At 48.3% G+C, this 12,556-nt stretch overlaps 1 protein-coding gene across 5 annotated transcripts in view; it reads right to left on the bottom strand.

Annotated features, from left to right (window-relative positions):
* Nucleotides 1-12,556, bottom strand: part of Adcy3 (adenylate cyclase 3) — a 78,869-nt gene that overhangs the window by 26,643 nt on the left and 39,670 nt on the right. For all 5 annotated transcript variants that reach the window (XM_021178608.2, XM_029484630.1, XM_029484629.1 and 2 more), the window contains exon 3: nt 11,922-12,071. In XM_021178608.2, the coding sequence (XP_021034267.1) occupies nt 11,922-12,071 (150 nt within the window). The remainder of the gene's footprint in view (nt 1-11,921; nt 12,072-12,556) is intronic.

Raw genomic sequence — 12,556 nt, 5'->3', positions numbered from 1 at the left:
TGTGTGTGTGTGTATGTATGAGAGAGTGTGTGTATATATATTTGTATGTATGTGTGAGTATGTATGAGAGAGTATGTGAGTATATGAGTGTGTGTGAGTGTATGTGTAAGAGACTGTTGTGAGAGAGTTTATGGAGTGAGTATGTTTGTGTGAGTGTGTGTCTATGTGAGTGTGAGTGTGTGTGTGTGTGTCTCTGGTGGCATGAATGTTGAGTATACTGTGTCTGTGAGATGGGTGAAGTCTACTTCTCTGAAGGATGGGTATGAGCTTGCTTAACCCATGTGTCCTATCTACATGCTGTATATTGTATATCTGCCCACCCATGTATCCTATCTACATGCTGTATATTGTATATCTGCCCACCCATGTATCCTATCTACATGCTGTATATTGTATATCTACCCACCCATGTATCCTATCTACATGCTGTATATTGTATATCTGCCCACCTATATATCCTATCTACCCACCCACATTCTTATCACTGTATGCAAGCCTGCAAACTACTTAGCCAAATATATTCTGATCCTGTTAACAATTTATCCAAATACCCAAATTCTTGGAGCTTCTAGGCCATTTGGAAGCTAAAGGGACACTGAATCCCTCTGAGTACCCATTCTGGCCTGACCCTCTGAGCAGAGGAGGCTATGGAAGGCAGGAAGTGAGGTCAAAGTGCAAACATCTCAGCTCCTCCCAAGGAGAGAGCCAGTGTGGAAAATCTGGAAACTGCAGGCTATTGTCCTTGCAGAATGATGTAGTGCAGAATGACACTAAACTCAGACATTCAGTGACCAGTCGCTGGCCATCCATACAAGTGCAGGAAGATAAGCATCTGGTGGGGAAGGGCCAGTACCTCAGGGCAAGGATGTTTTACTCTCTTCATTGCTGACCATGCAGCACTTCTGGTCATGGACTTGGGCTCCCAAGTGCTGTCTAGAGACAAGGAAACTGCAATCTCAGGAGACAGCCCACAGGGTCCAAAGTTGTGTGGCACCTGCCATCCTCACGGAGACAATCTGGCAGAGAGAAGGTGTCCCTTAGAGGTTAGGTGGGTTAATGAGCCATCAAGGAGGAGACCTGGCCCAAGAGGCAAGCCGTCATATTCTAGAAGAGCTCAGACAAAACTTCCTGAGTCACGGAAATGCCCTGAGTCTGTGCTGACCAATATGGTAGCCACTGGCCACCTGCAGCTACTGCGTACACGGATATTGACCAATAAAGCTGAGTAACTGTGGCTGAAGACATGGCTTAGTTAAGAGTGTACTTGCTCAGCATTCATAAAGCTCTGGGTTCAAACCCCCTGAAACAGGCTACATAAGACCCTCATGTTTTAAAACTCCAACTAGAGGAACTGACTTTTAGTTGAAATCAATCACAGTTTAAACAGTTACCCGTGGCTGGCGGCTCCTGTATTAGACAGAGAGCTTTAAGACACTGGAGAAGCTAAGTCTAGCCTGAGCCCTGTGCTAGGGGATGTACTGATCACATCTGTGCATGGTTTCGGGGAGTGTCTGCAGTCTGACCTGGTACCTCACATCATCTGCTCTGTCACTGACCCAGAAAAAGACAGCTCAACACCATGCTAGGCATGGTGGCGCCAGCAAATACTGCAGACACACCCCAACCTGGACAAGGCTACCCGTGGCTTCAATCCCTCCCTGTGCCAACACCTCAAGAAAGAGTAAAGCTCACTCAGATGCCTTCCAGGTGTGTTCCTGCTGTCCTTTACTGTGAGTGACACACACACACACACCAACTCTGTCCCCAAGTCAGTGTCTGGCTGCTCTGACACCAGTCTCTTCCACACTGAGAAAAAAGACTATTCCTCCAATGAAGACTGTCTACCATACAACAGTTCCCTCTCACACACATACACTCACATGTGCAGACACAAATACACAGAGACAACACACATACATATACATATACTCATGTGCACACACATAAATACATGATAGGCACAAAAATACACAGATAAACATACCCCTACATATACACATTTACACACACTCACACATGCATACACACAAACACATACGTAGGCACACAAATATACAAGGACAAACATGCATATACATACACATTTGTGTACACACAAACATAGAGATAAGCACATGTGTACATATACTGCATATACACAGAGCAAGAACATGGCCACACACACACACACATCACACACATACACACACGCCACATATACACACACACACACCACATATACACACACACACCACATACACACACACACATACCACATATACATACACACACCACACATATACACATATACACAGACACCTACACATATACCACACACACATATACACACAGACACACACACACACACACACACACACACACACACACACCACTGTTCCATGACCCAGATCAACTACTTTCTCCCAGTACCTGTTCACCAGTTCCCTTCTTCTTGAAAAGCTCGGAAAGAATCAAGTTCTTTATAAATGTTTAATATATATTATGTGTGAGTATGTTGCCTGCACGTATGAATGTGTACCACATGTGTGCAGTGCCCATGAAGGCCAGAAGAGGACATCAGATTAGAACTGTAGCTACTGATGATAGGCACTGGGAAGGGACCGCAGGCCTTCTCCTGTGGCAGACAGGCCTGGTGCTGTTTGTATTTTGATGCTAATTCCATTTGCCCAGGAGGGGCTGCAGACAAGGAGTGAAACATGTACTCAGGTGACTTCTTGTGAACCTTCTCCCCACCTTAACTTATAAAATAAAGGCTAGAGCCACTGGACAGTGGAAGGGAAGATGAAGCTGAAAAGTTTGGGGGAGAAGAAGGAGATGAAGAGAAGAGGACAGAGAGAAAAGAAAAGACTATTGAGGGAGAGGAAGACAAGATTCTGTGTGGCTTTAAGTAGCCAGAGGTAGCTATGCATATCATATAAGGGATGGCTAACTACAGGACAATTTATCTTATCTAGGTGGGTGATTTATATCAATATTGATTGGCTCTGAGTTCACTGTATGGGCATTTTGTGGGGTGAAAATTTACTGATATAAATTTGACTAACAAATGTCAAGCCTCTAGAGTTTTGATTTTGCCTGGTTACTGGGATCTAGGACTGCTGACCACAGTGGGTGGATGGCTGGGAATGTGAGCAGAATCCGCAGCAAGAGAACCATGATTGGCCACTGCATGGGGCTAGCCTAGGGGTGGCGAGACCGTGGGCACAGAGTAGCTGAGTATGGTGCGAGATGGTGCCAATCTTTTTTAATATTTCCCACAACATTCTCCAAGAACAATAGTTGATCCTACCTGCTGAGCCATGTCTCCAGCCCTAAGAATCAGTACGTTTTAGGACCAGGTCCAAACACTAGGTATTTCTGTATCCACCTGCTGAGTCTCGAGTCCCTCTGCTTTTCCTGGACCCTTCGCCTTTATTTTACACTCTGAACTCTTCTTTCTTAGTGCATATCTAACCAAGTCACAGGACCCTGTTTATCTCACGTGTGACCCACACAGATTGAAGTTCCTATACTTCAGGCCCCCTTCATTAATTTGGATGCATCATATCATGTTCTATACCATACATGCAACAGAACTCCTGACTGGAATGGTGAGGCAATGGCTGTACCCTTCTGGGTAGCTTCTGCTAAGCCCCAGTGACTCTGGGACAGAGAAAAGGCTGGAGGAAGGCCTTTCAGGAGAAACCTGCCTATCGTGAGACCCTGGTGGATGCAATCAAAGGCTTGCCAGGAGCTGCATGACCAACAGCTTCCGCTGAGCCCACCAACATATTAGGAGGCCCTATATACCCTCTTACCCAGCAGGGCCCATGCAAGAGTCCACTAACATGGTTCTCAGCCCTCAAACCTACCAGCTGTGTGGTTAATTCACTGAGAATGCCCATGTGGGATGTCCACCCCAATACTCCCTCTCTATCCTCAATTCCCCACTCTCTGGTTCACCTAGCTGTAAAGCACTTAGCTTCTACCATCAAAGTCCTGATGTGGGCTACCATATCCCTCTGATCTCCCTGCTTCCTTGGCTATCTCTTCCCCATCAATAGCTACATTGTTTGAATTCCTGGGATGGCTAATCCTAGCTCTCCTCAGCACAAAGCCAGGACTGCAGGCTCCAGGCTGTGGCTCACAGGATCTCTGCCTCTCTCCCTCTCCTGTTCCACTGTCCTGTGCTCCTGCCCATGGACACACCCCATCCCCATCTCCTTCTGTTCCATAGCACTGTGTTCCATGTGTCCTGTTCTTTCCCATGCTGCCACCCTCCCCATGGCTTGCTGCTCACCACCTTCAGGTCTCCACTCCACACTACCTCAAGAAAGCTTTCCCTGGCTCAAGATACTGATACCAACTTCCGTCTACCTGTGGTGCCTGGTAAGTTCCTTTCCCTGCTCTTAGCTCATACGGATGTATTTTCTGCCAGCCACCCCCACAGAACCTATGCTCAGAACCATGTCCTCGTGAAGGTGGCCCTGGGTACTAGTGATCTGAATCAAAATGTGTGCTTACTCTGTGTGTGTGTGTGTGTGTGTGTGTGTGTGTGTGTGTGTGTGTGTGTGTGGCTGTCTGTCTATCTACCTGCCAGTATATGTATATGCATGCAGAAGCCTGCAGACCAGAAGAAGGCATTAGATTCCCTGGAGCTGGAGTTACAGGCAGTTGTGGGCCCCCTGACTGGATGGATGTGTGTTAGGACCATGAACTCAGGTCATCTGCAATGACAGTAGATGCTCTTAACCAGAGTCATCCCTCCAGGCTCTCAAGGACTTCTTAACCATTCTATTCTCTATTACCACTTCACAGAGAAGCTGGGGCTCGGAGCACACAAGTAACTTCTCAGGGCCAAGCGACAAATGGTTCAACTAGAATGAGAATCTATGTCTCACTTTGAAGCCCAGCATGGTGGCTCATTCACACCTGTGATGCCCAATTGAAAGGCTAAGGCAGGAGTGCTGTGAGTTCAAGGCTAGTCTGGGCCACAGAGTAAGACTCGTCTCAAACAGGAAAAATTTACAGACACTTGGCAAGGTAGTAAAAAACCCAGGTTGGCATAGAGGATGTAGACATTTCTAATTATTAATTATGCATTTAATAGACTACCTGGATTACTAGCCACAGTCAGACAGGAGATGCTCCCAGCCGTGGCCACAGACCACAGGATATGCTGAAGGATATGACGCCAGCAGTGGTGGTCAAGACTGGAAAGCTCCTGAGCCAGCAGAGGCTCAGAAGACAGACTTCAGGTAGACAGGGCTTGGGAGGCAGGGCTCAGTAGGAGGAGTGGCTTAAAAGTGCTGACCTCATCACTGCTGCCTGGAGGAGTCACAGCACAACAGAGCCCTCCTCACCAGGAGCCCCCTCACCGGAACTGCCTGAAGCAGGGATGTGCCTTGCTAGGTTCTGAAATACTGGTATGAAGAACACCCTGTAAAGTCCAAATGGTGTTAACTAAAGCCACAGAGAAACCAGTATTCATCGTACAACACATACAACAAGGGAAGGCGCCTCTGGCTTTCCTCACATCAAGGGATTTCAAAGCTAAAACAAAAGCTACGGATATTAACTGTATTCAAGAGTGTTTCTGGCCCAGCATGGTGGCACACGCCTTTAATCCCAGCACTCGGGAGGCAGAGGCAGGCAGATCTCTGAGTTCGAGGCCAGCCTGGTCTACAAGTGAGTTCCAGGACAGCCAGGGCTACACAGAGAAACCCTGTCTTGAAAAACAACTACAAAAAATAACAAAACAAAACAAAAACAAAAACGAGTGTTTCTGTTTAGAGGCTAAAACAAAAGCATATTTCCAAATTAATGCTCTGTGGCCCTATTAGGTGACCCACCCAATTACAACACTGGAGATACTGAGGTCCAGTGCCAAGAGGAAGAGGCCACACTCCTGTGGAGAGAGGAGGTGCCCTGCTCTCTGCCCACACCAACCATCTTTCCCCACTGAGCTGCTCCCCAAGGAAGCAGGCCCATCACCCTCACCTCACTGTTGCCAGGACAACTTTGGGGTTGGTACTAGAAACCCGATTCTCCCTCCCCCATGGCCTCCAAGAGAACAAGGCTCAAGGTTAAGGGGACTCTGTGCCACGCCCTAACAGCCGAAGGATTTGGGGCAAGCAGTAAAGGTCAGAGGACAAGGATATTCAGGCACTGAGCCTATGAAGCAGTGCTTCTCCTAGCATTCTCAGCTCTCGGAGGGAGAGAAACCCAATCCTGTGGTAAACAGGTAAAGTCCTGGCTCAGAACAGCAGCAGACCTCACATGAAGGATCAAGACCCAGGCAGAGGCAGGCTGAGAGAAGCAGGTTACAGCAGCTGTTCACCTGTGTGGGCGCCACAGAAGTAGTGTCTCCTCGGCCATGATTCCCAGGGCACATAGCTGGTGACAGTGGACAGCTCTCTTATAACCCTGTACACCCAGCATCTCCACTGGAGCCTGGATGCAGCTTCCTAGGTGCTGGGGTGTGGGGGCTGAGAGCAGCCCCCCCTGAAGGATAGGGTGTGCCCTGAGGAGGCTCCCCTGTCACTTCTCCATGCCCCTTGTTCCTCCTCCTTTATTTTCAGTGCATGAGAAATGCTTCTGGGGGTGATTCAGGTACTTCATAATTCTAAAGTTTGTGCCTGGCAACAGGTGTGATGTTCTGGGCGCCTCTGCTGCCAGGTGCCAGTTGGGGTGCTTAGCAACTCTCAAGGTCCCAAACGAATCCCCAAAGTAGGTCACATGGGAGTCACAACAAATAATGGAAGTTCTTCCCTCTGGGCCTCTGGCTCCACACTAACATGCCCATGGAGCTGAGGGGAGACTAGAGAGAGACCCCAAGTCCACTCAGATACTACTGGACCACCCACGACGTCTGGCCTGAATCCCCTTTCATGCCAGAATGTGCTCAGAAAGACACATCAATAAGCCTTGGAGTTGTCCAGATACAGCTCTGCTCTGCAGGGAAGCAGGGGCCAGGGCCGGGCTATGAGGCCAAACTACTTTGTTCCTTGCCTTTCTTGCCTACTTTCTGTCTCCACCCATCTGTCACCTGAGGCATACCTCCCTTGTGTGAAAGAGCTGGGCCACCTCACCCCTTCCTAGGAGCCATAACTCTGTCCTGCCTTCATCCCAAGCAAGAAGCCGGACTCCTCCACAGAGACAGTGGTAAAGGGACTGCACCCAGAGACATTTGGGCAGGACCCCTGCAGTGACAGAGGAGGAAGATGAGGGGAAGAGGAGACTGGCTGGGGGGTGGGGGGTCATGCAACCTCAGGGAAAGGGCACAGCGTTTGCCCCAAAAGCAGTTCAGAAAGCACTCGATACGTATCGACACTGTCACGTGAGGCCTGAGCCTGAGTGAGGCATTCTCGAAGGACCTCATCCGGCCTCAGAACTGACATTTACACAAGGACCACACAGGTGATATTTAGTGTGGCAGGGACTTCAAGTGTCTCCTTAAAAGGGGTCCTGCATCCAGACCCGCTTCTGTCTGCTCCTACAGCCCTTTGTCCCCAGTATCCCTGTCTGTCATCTCCTTTCTGTCCGTACCATGGGCTCTGACACAGGAAAGCTGACAGAGACCTGCTCTTGGATCCAAGTCGCCCTGGCTGAGGCTCCTGTGTCAAGTCAACCCTGATACCCAGAGAGGGAGCAACCTCTGTCAACTGGAACAGTGGAGAAAGGTGCTCTCTCAACCAGCTACCAGCTTCCTCCTCAACTCTCCTTCAGCCAGGGTGTCCCCAGGAGCTGAAACGCGTCCTTGTAGTTAACAGCATCAAAGGCCGTCACAGTTTTTAAGCTCACCTCTACCTTCTTACTTGATGTGCTTACCAAACAATCTAAGACAATGATTTTTTTTTAATCCTAGTTTTTCAGAAGGTTAAACCAAAGTCAAAGAGGCACAGCCCCAAGGTCACACAGAAAGCCAGTTCCTGCTGTCCTGAGAAAATGGCTGCAAGCCCTTAATTCAGATCTGAGGCCACCAGCATGGGGGCTAGAGATGAGGCTGGTCCCCTATGACACAGTCAGTCACAAGAGGACGAGACATACAGGGATGGGGTGTGCAAGGACCTGGCTCTGCTGACTTCACGAACAAGAAGAACAATCTCTAGGGCGTCAGGGGTTCCAAAAGCAAAGAAGTATTTTCTAGATAAACAAGAGAAATGTAAGAGTCTAAGTACCCTCTCATTCATCACTCAAAGGAATATAAATTGTTTGAACCTGTATATGAGACGATTTGGCAATGTTTATCAACATTAAAAATGTACAAGGCTGGTGCCTAGAAAAGTTAAACACAGTGGTAGCACATGAACTGGCGATATCCACTGCTGGGTGCATATCCAAAGGACAGAAGTAAAGCCTGGAAGAGACACTGGAATACCAGAGTTTATAGTGACATCGCTCACAACAGACAAATGGATGTGTCACTCGGAGATCCTGGTGGGTAAACTGTGGTCTACAACAGTAATTATCCTGCCTGGGAGAGAAGGGAGTTCTACGCACGCTACACACAGATGAACTCCGAAGACTTTATGCTAAACAAAGACAAAACAAGCCAGATGTGAGAGGACAGTTACTGTATGCGTCTGCTTACGAGATACCTGGAGTAGGTGTTTTCACAGTTGCCACCAGAGGATGAGGAATCCGTGTTGAGCAGGCAGGATTTCTTTCTGGTTGGGATGATGTACTGCATACTACTGTGAGTGGAGTTGGTGCCAGTGAACTGTACTGTTCTTAAAAATGAGTGGAAGTGTGGCTGAGAAGTTGGCTCGTCTTGCAAGTGTGAGTGTCTGAGTTCTATCCCCAAAACCCACATGACAAAGCCACACGTGGTGGTACCTGCTCTTAAGCCCTACACAGAGGAGGCAGAAACAGGCAAATCCCTGAGGCTTCCAGACCAACCAGTCCAGCCCAGGCTAGCCCAGCCTGCCCAGCCTACTCAAATTTCAAATTCTGGGCCAGTGAGAGACCCTGTCTTTTTTTTTTTTTTTTTTAAGGGAGGGATGAATACCCGAGCTTGTTCTCTAGCTTGCTTACAGACAGACAGACAGACAGACAGACAGACAGACAGACACACACACACACACCACACACGCACACACATAAATTCTATCCCTCTAGAAGCAATAAGAAACATCACAGTTGTTAAGATACAAGGAGCCAAGACCTTAAAGGAAAGAGAACCATATTTAGGCGAGCCTAATACACTCTGCCATCTTTCCCTTGAGGCCAGGAACAGAGGCCAATGGTGACCTGAGACTTGGAGCACAAAGACTCTAGACAGAGCAACAGATCTGAGACGCTGAAGGATGGGGAGCTGTAGCACAAGTCTCACTTCCGGACTCTGCTCCTCCTGGGCATGTGCCGGGGCAAGAACCAAATGCTAGAAAAATGCTTTAAAAATGTCAGAAGACAGAGCCACAAATTAAGAGAAATGCAGACCCTCTCTATTCCAGATACGATGGCTGAGAGATCTTAGAATACGTGCTCTAAGATACAGAATGGTCTGTTTAAGCAGAGCCCCGAAGTCAAGTTTGTGAAGGATTCATCTGTGTGTGTGCACATGTGTCTGCAGAAGGCAGCAGAGGGCATCAGATCTGGAGCTGGAGGTAGAGAAGTGGTGAGAACCAAGCTCAGATCCTCTGAAAGGGCAGCAAATGCTCTGACGCTGAAGTCAAACTTTAAGGTTTCACTAGAAGTCAGAGTGACCCTGGGAAGCGGGGTCATGCCTCCATGGCCAGTCAGTAAACTTTTACACATAATTCTTCATCACAGCAAAAGAGAGCAGGTGCTGGCGTGTGCAAGGTCCTTCTGTGTTTCAGTGCTGGCTCCTACAGAAGCTGGCTCTCACACAAGAACACCCATGCAGAGTGACTGCAGAGACTGCTCCTGTGTCGCCATGCCCCTCCGTGAATGTAGCTGTGGGGCCTGCGGTTAATGAGCAGCACGGAGTACATCTCCCTACTTGTGGTTTAGACCATGAGTGCCACTTTTATTAAGGCTGGAAAAGAAAACCCAGAGATTGGTAGAGACGGCTCAGTGGGGCAGGATGTTTGATGTGCAAGCTTAAGGACCTGAATCTGAATGCCAGGCTTGGCCATGAGTCCCTGTAACCCACCATAGGGGCACATAGGCTGCAGGATGCTAGGAGTTCACTGGCTAGCCAGCCTAACCCAAACAGGGAATTTGAGGTTTAGTGGAAGATGTTGTCTCAAAGGAACAAGACAGAGAAGCTCTGACCTCCATATGCATGTGCATAGACCTGCATACACGCATACAACACACACACACAAACACTCAGTAAATTAAAAAAAGAATCCAGCTCTTACACAAGACATGATATGAACTTTTTAAAGGAAAATAAAAAGCGAAGACTCAAACTGCACACGGAGTCTCTTCCCCACATGCGGCTGCTGGTGTAGACGAGAGTGTGACAGAAGACCAGGGCTGAAATTCCAGGACCTGAGCAAAAAGACTGAACACTAAACAAATTCCTAGCCAGGTCCCAGAGGAAGTCAACAACAGAGGCTTCCGTTGACAACCAGGACTTAGGTAGTGTTAAAAGAGAGTGATGCTGTGGAAAATGTCTTCAAGAAGGACCAGGACCAACTGAGTATGTTAGAGCACGCCTGAAACCCCTATACTTGGGAGACAAAGACAGGCAGGCCACAAGTTCCAGGTTATCCTTGGCTACATTTCAAGTTCAAGGCTAGCCTGGGCTATGAGCGAACCTATCTCAAAAAAAAAACCAAAAAACCAAAAAAACAAAAAAAAAACCCAAAAACCACATAATACTTCAAACCATCAAAATTATGGCCTGGAGGCTGGAGAGATGGCTCAGCAGTGAAGAACACTGACTGCTCTTCCAGAGGTCCTGAGTTCAAATCCCAGCAACCACATGGTGGCTCACAACCATCTGTAATGAGATCTGATCTGGTGTATCTGAAGACACCTACGGTATCCTCATACATAAAATAAATTAATAATTCTTTAAAAAAATTTTTTTGAGTCTGAAAGCTGTGTAAATTGAGAGAGTTTCCCCTCAGGGGCAGTGCTGAAGTAACTTTTATCTGTAAACTTTCATTCTGACTGTAAGTCTGATAGATTACATGGCAGCACAGACCTAATCTAGTGGTGCCGACGGACTCATCCAATGCCATACTGTCTCCACCACGCTCCCACACTGCAGATAGAGAGGGATACAGTTCCTCATGTTGTGACCCCCGCTCACCATAAAATTATTTCATTTCTACTTTATAACTAATTTTTGCCACTGTTATGAATCGTAACATAAATATCCAATATGCAGTCATAACCCACAGGTTGAAAGCCGCTGGTCTAGTGAATGTGAATGAGGCAAACAGCAGGAGCTCATTTAATGATCCCCGAAACTAAAGGTCCATCAGCCTTCATAGCAAAATCTAGAAGTTTCTGGAAAGCTATAGCACCCATTCACCCCCATCCAGCCAGTACCCACCATCAGAATAAAATGTTCTGTGGCCCAGGGAGGACTAGCCTCAGCTTCAGGAAATGGAGATAGACCTGCAGGACATTGGTGGATGTCATTTCTAGAAACCTTTAAAAAGTGTTTGAGATGAATCCAGACTGAAACCCATTTAAAAGGCTGAGTCACATGGGAATCGGGGAGACCGTTCTGTGTGGCTTAGGCTGGAGCACAGCCAGTAAACAGAGAGCCGGGACAAGCAGGCCCTTCTCCTGATGGGGAAAGGTAAACAGGAGAGCCACAGGGATGGAGCTGCCGCTGCTACTTCCTAACTGACTTACACTGAGGTAGCGGGAGGAGGCACGGGCTACACGGGCTCTTGCCCTGCACAAGCACACAGCATCAGCAGGCTCCCCTTCTCCTTATACACACCATCCCTTAGCACAAACCCAGGCCCAAGACCCCCCTCTCTCAGGGCCCTCCAAGTCCTGAGTCTCACCTGCTGCTGGCTCTGCTCCTCCAGATTCATCTTCACCTCCAGCGACTGGCGGGCCTCCAGGAAGGCCTTGCGATGCTTGCGATCTGCCATGTAGTAGGACATGATGCCCACGATGATAGCACACAGGTAGAGGAAGACGTTGGCCAGGATCTATGTGCCAAGGAAGGAAAAAAAAAAAATACAGGGCTGACTGACGACTGTATATCTTCAGGAAAACAGGGACATGGAGGTGGGGCTGATAGGGTCACCTAGGAGTTATCTAACTCTAAGGAGTCCAGTACACCTCTGACTGTGATCAACATTACAGGCTCCTGAGAGGACACTACCCTGTAAATCACAATCAAAACATGGCTCTGGGCCAGGAAGGTATTCAGGCCACAAGGCTTGCATGCAAGCTCATAAGGCCTGATGAGAGATGGCTGTTCCTCTCCTGCATCAGACAACAACTGGTCCCTCCCTGAGAGGCAGAGCCACTCTTGGCTACTCAGTTGTTTAAGCAGCATGTATGAAACTCCAGCCTACTAGGTGCTGTGAGAACCACTGCCCACAAGCCTAGTGCCAGCCTACTAGGTGCTGTGAGAACCCGCTGCCCACAAGCCTAGTGCCAGCCTACTAGGTGCTGTGAGAACCGCTGC

Source organism: Mus caroli, chromosome 12 (assembly GCF_900094665.2).
Source record: "Mus caroli chromosome 12, CAROLI_EIJ_v1.1, whole genome shotgun sequence".
NCBI lineage: Eukaryota > Metazoa > Chordata > Mammalia > Rodentia > Muridae > Mus > Mus caroli.
The sequence above is the reverse complement of the archived record's forward strand: the minus strand, read 5'-3'. Positions and strand labels throughout refer to the sequence as shown.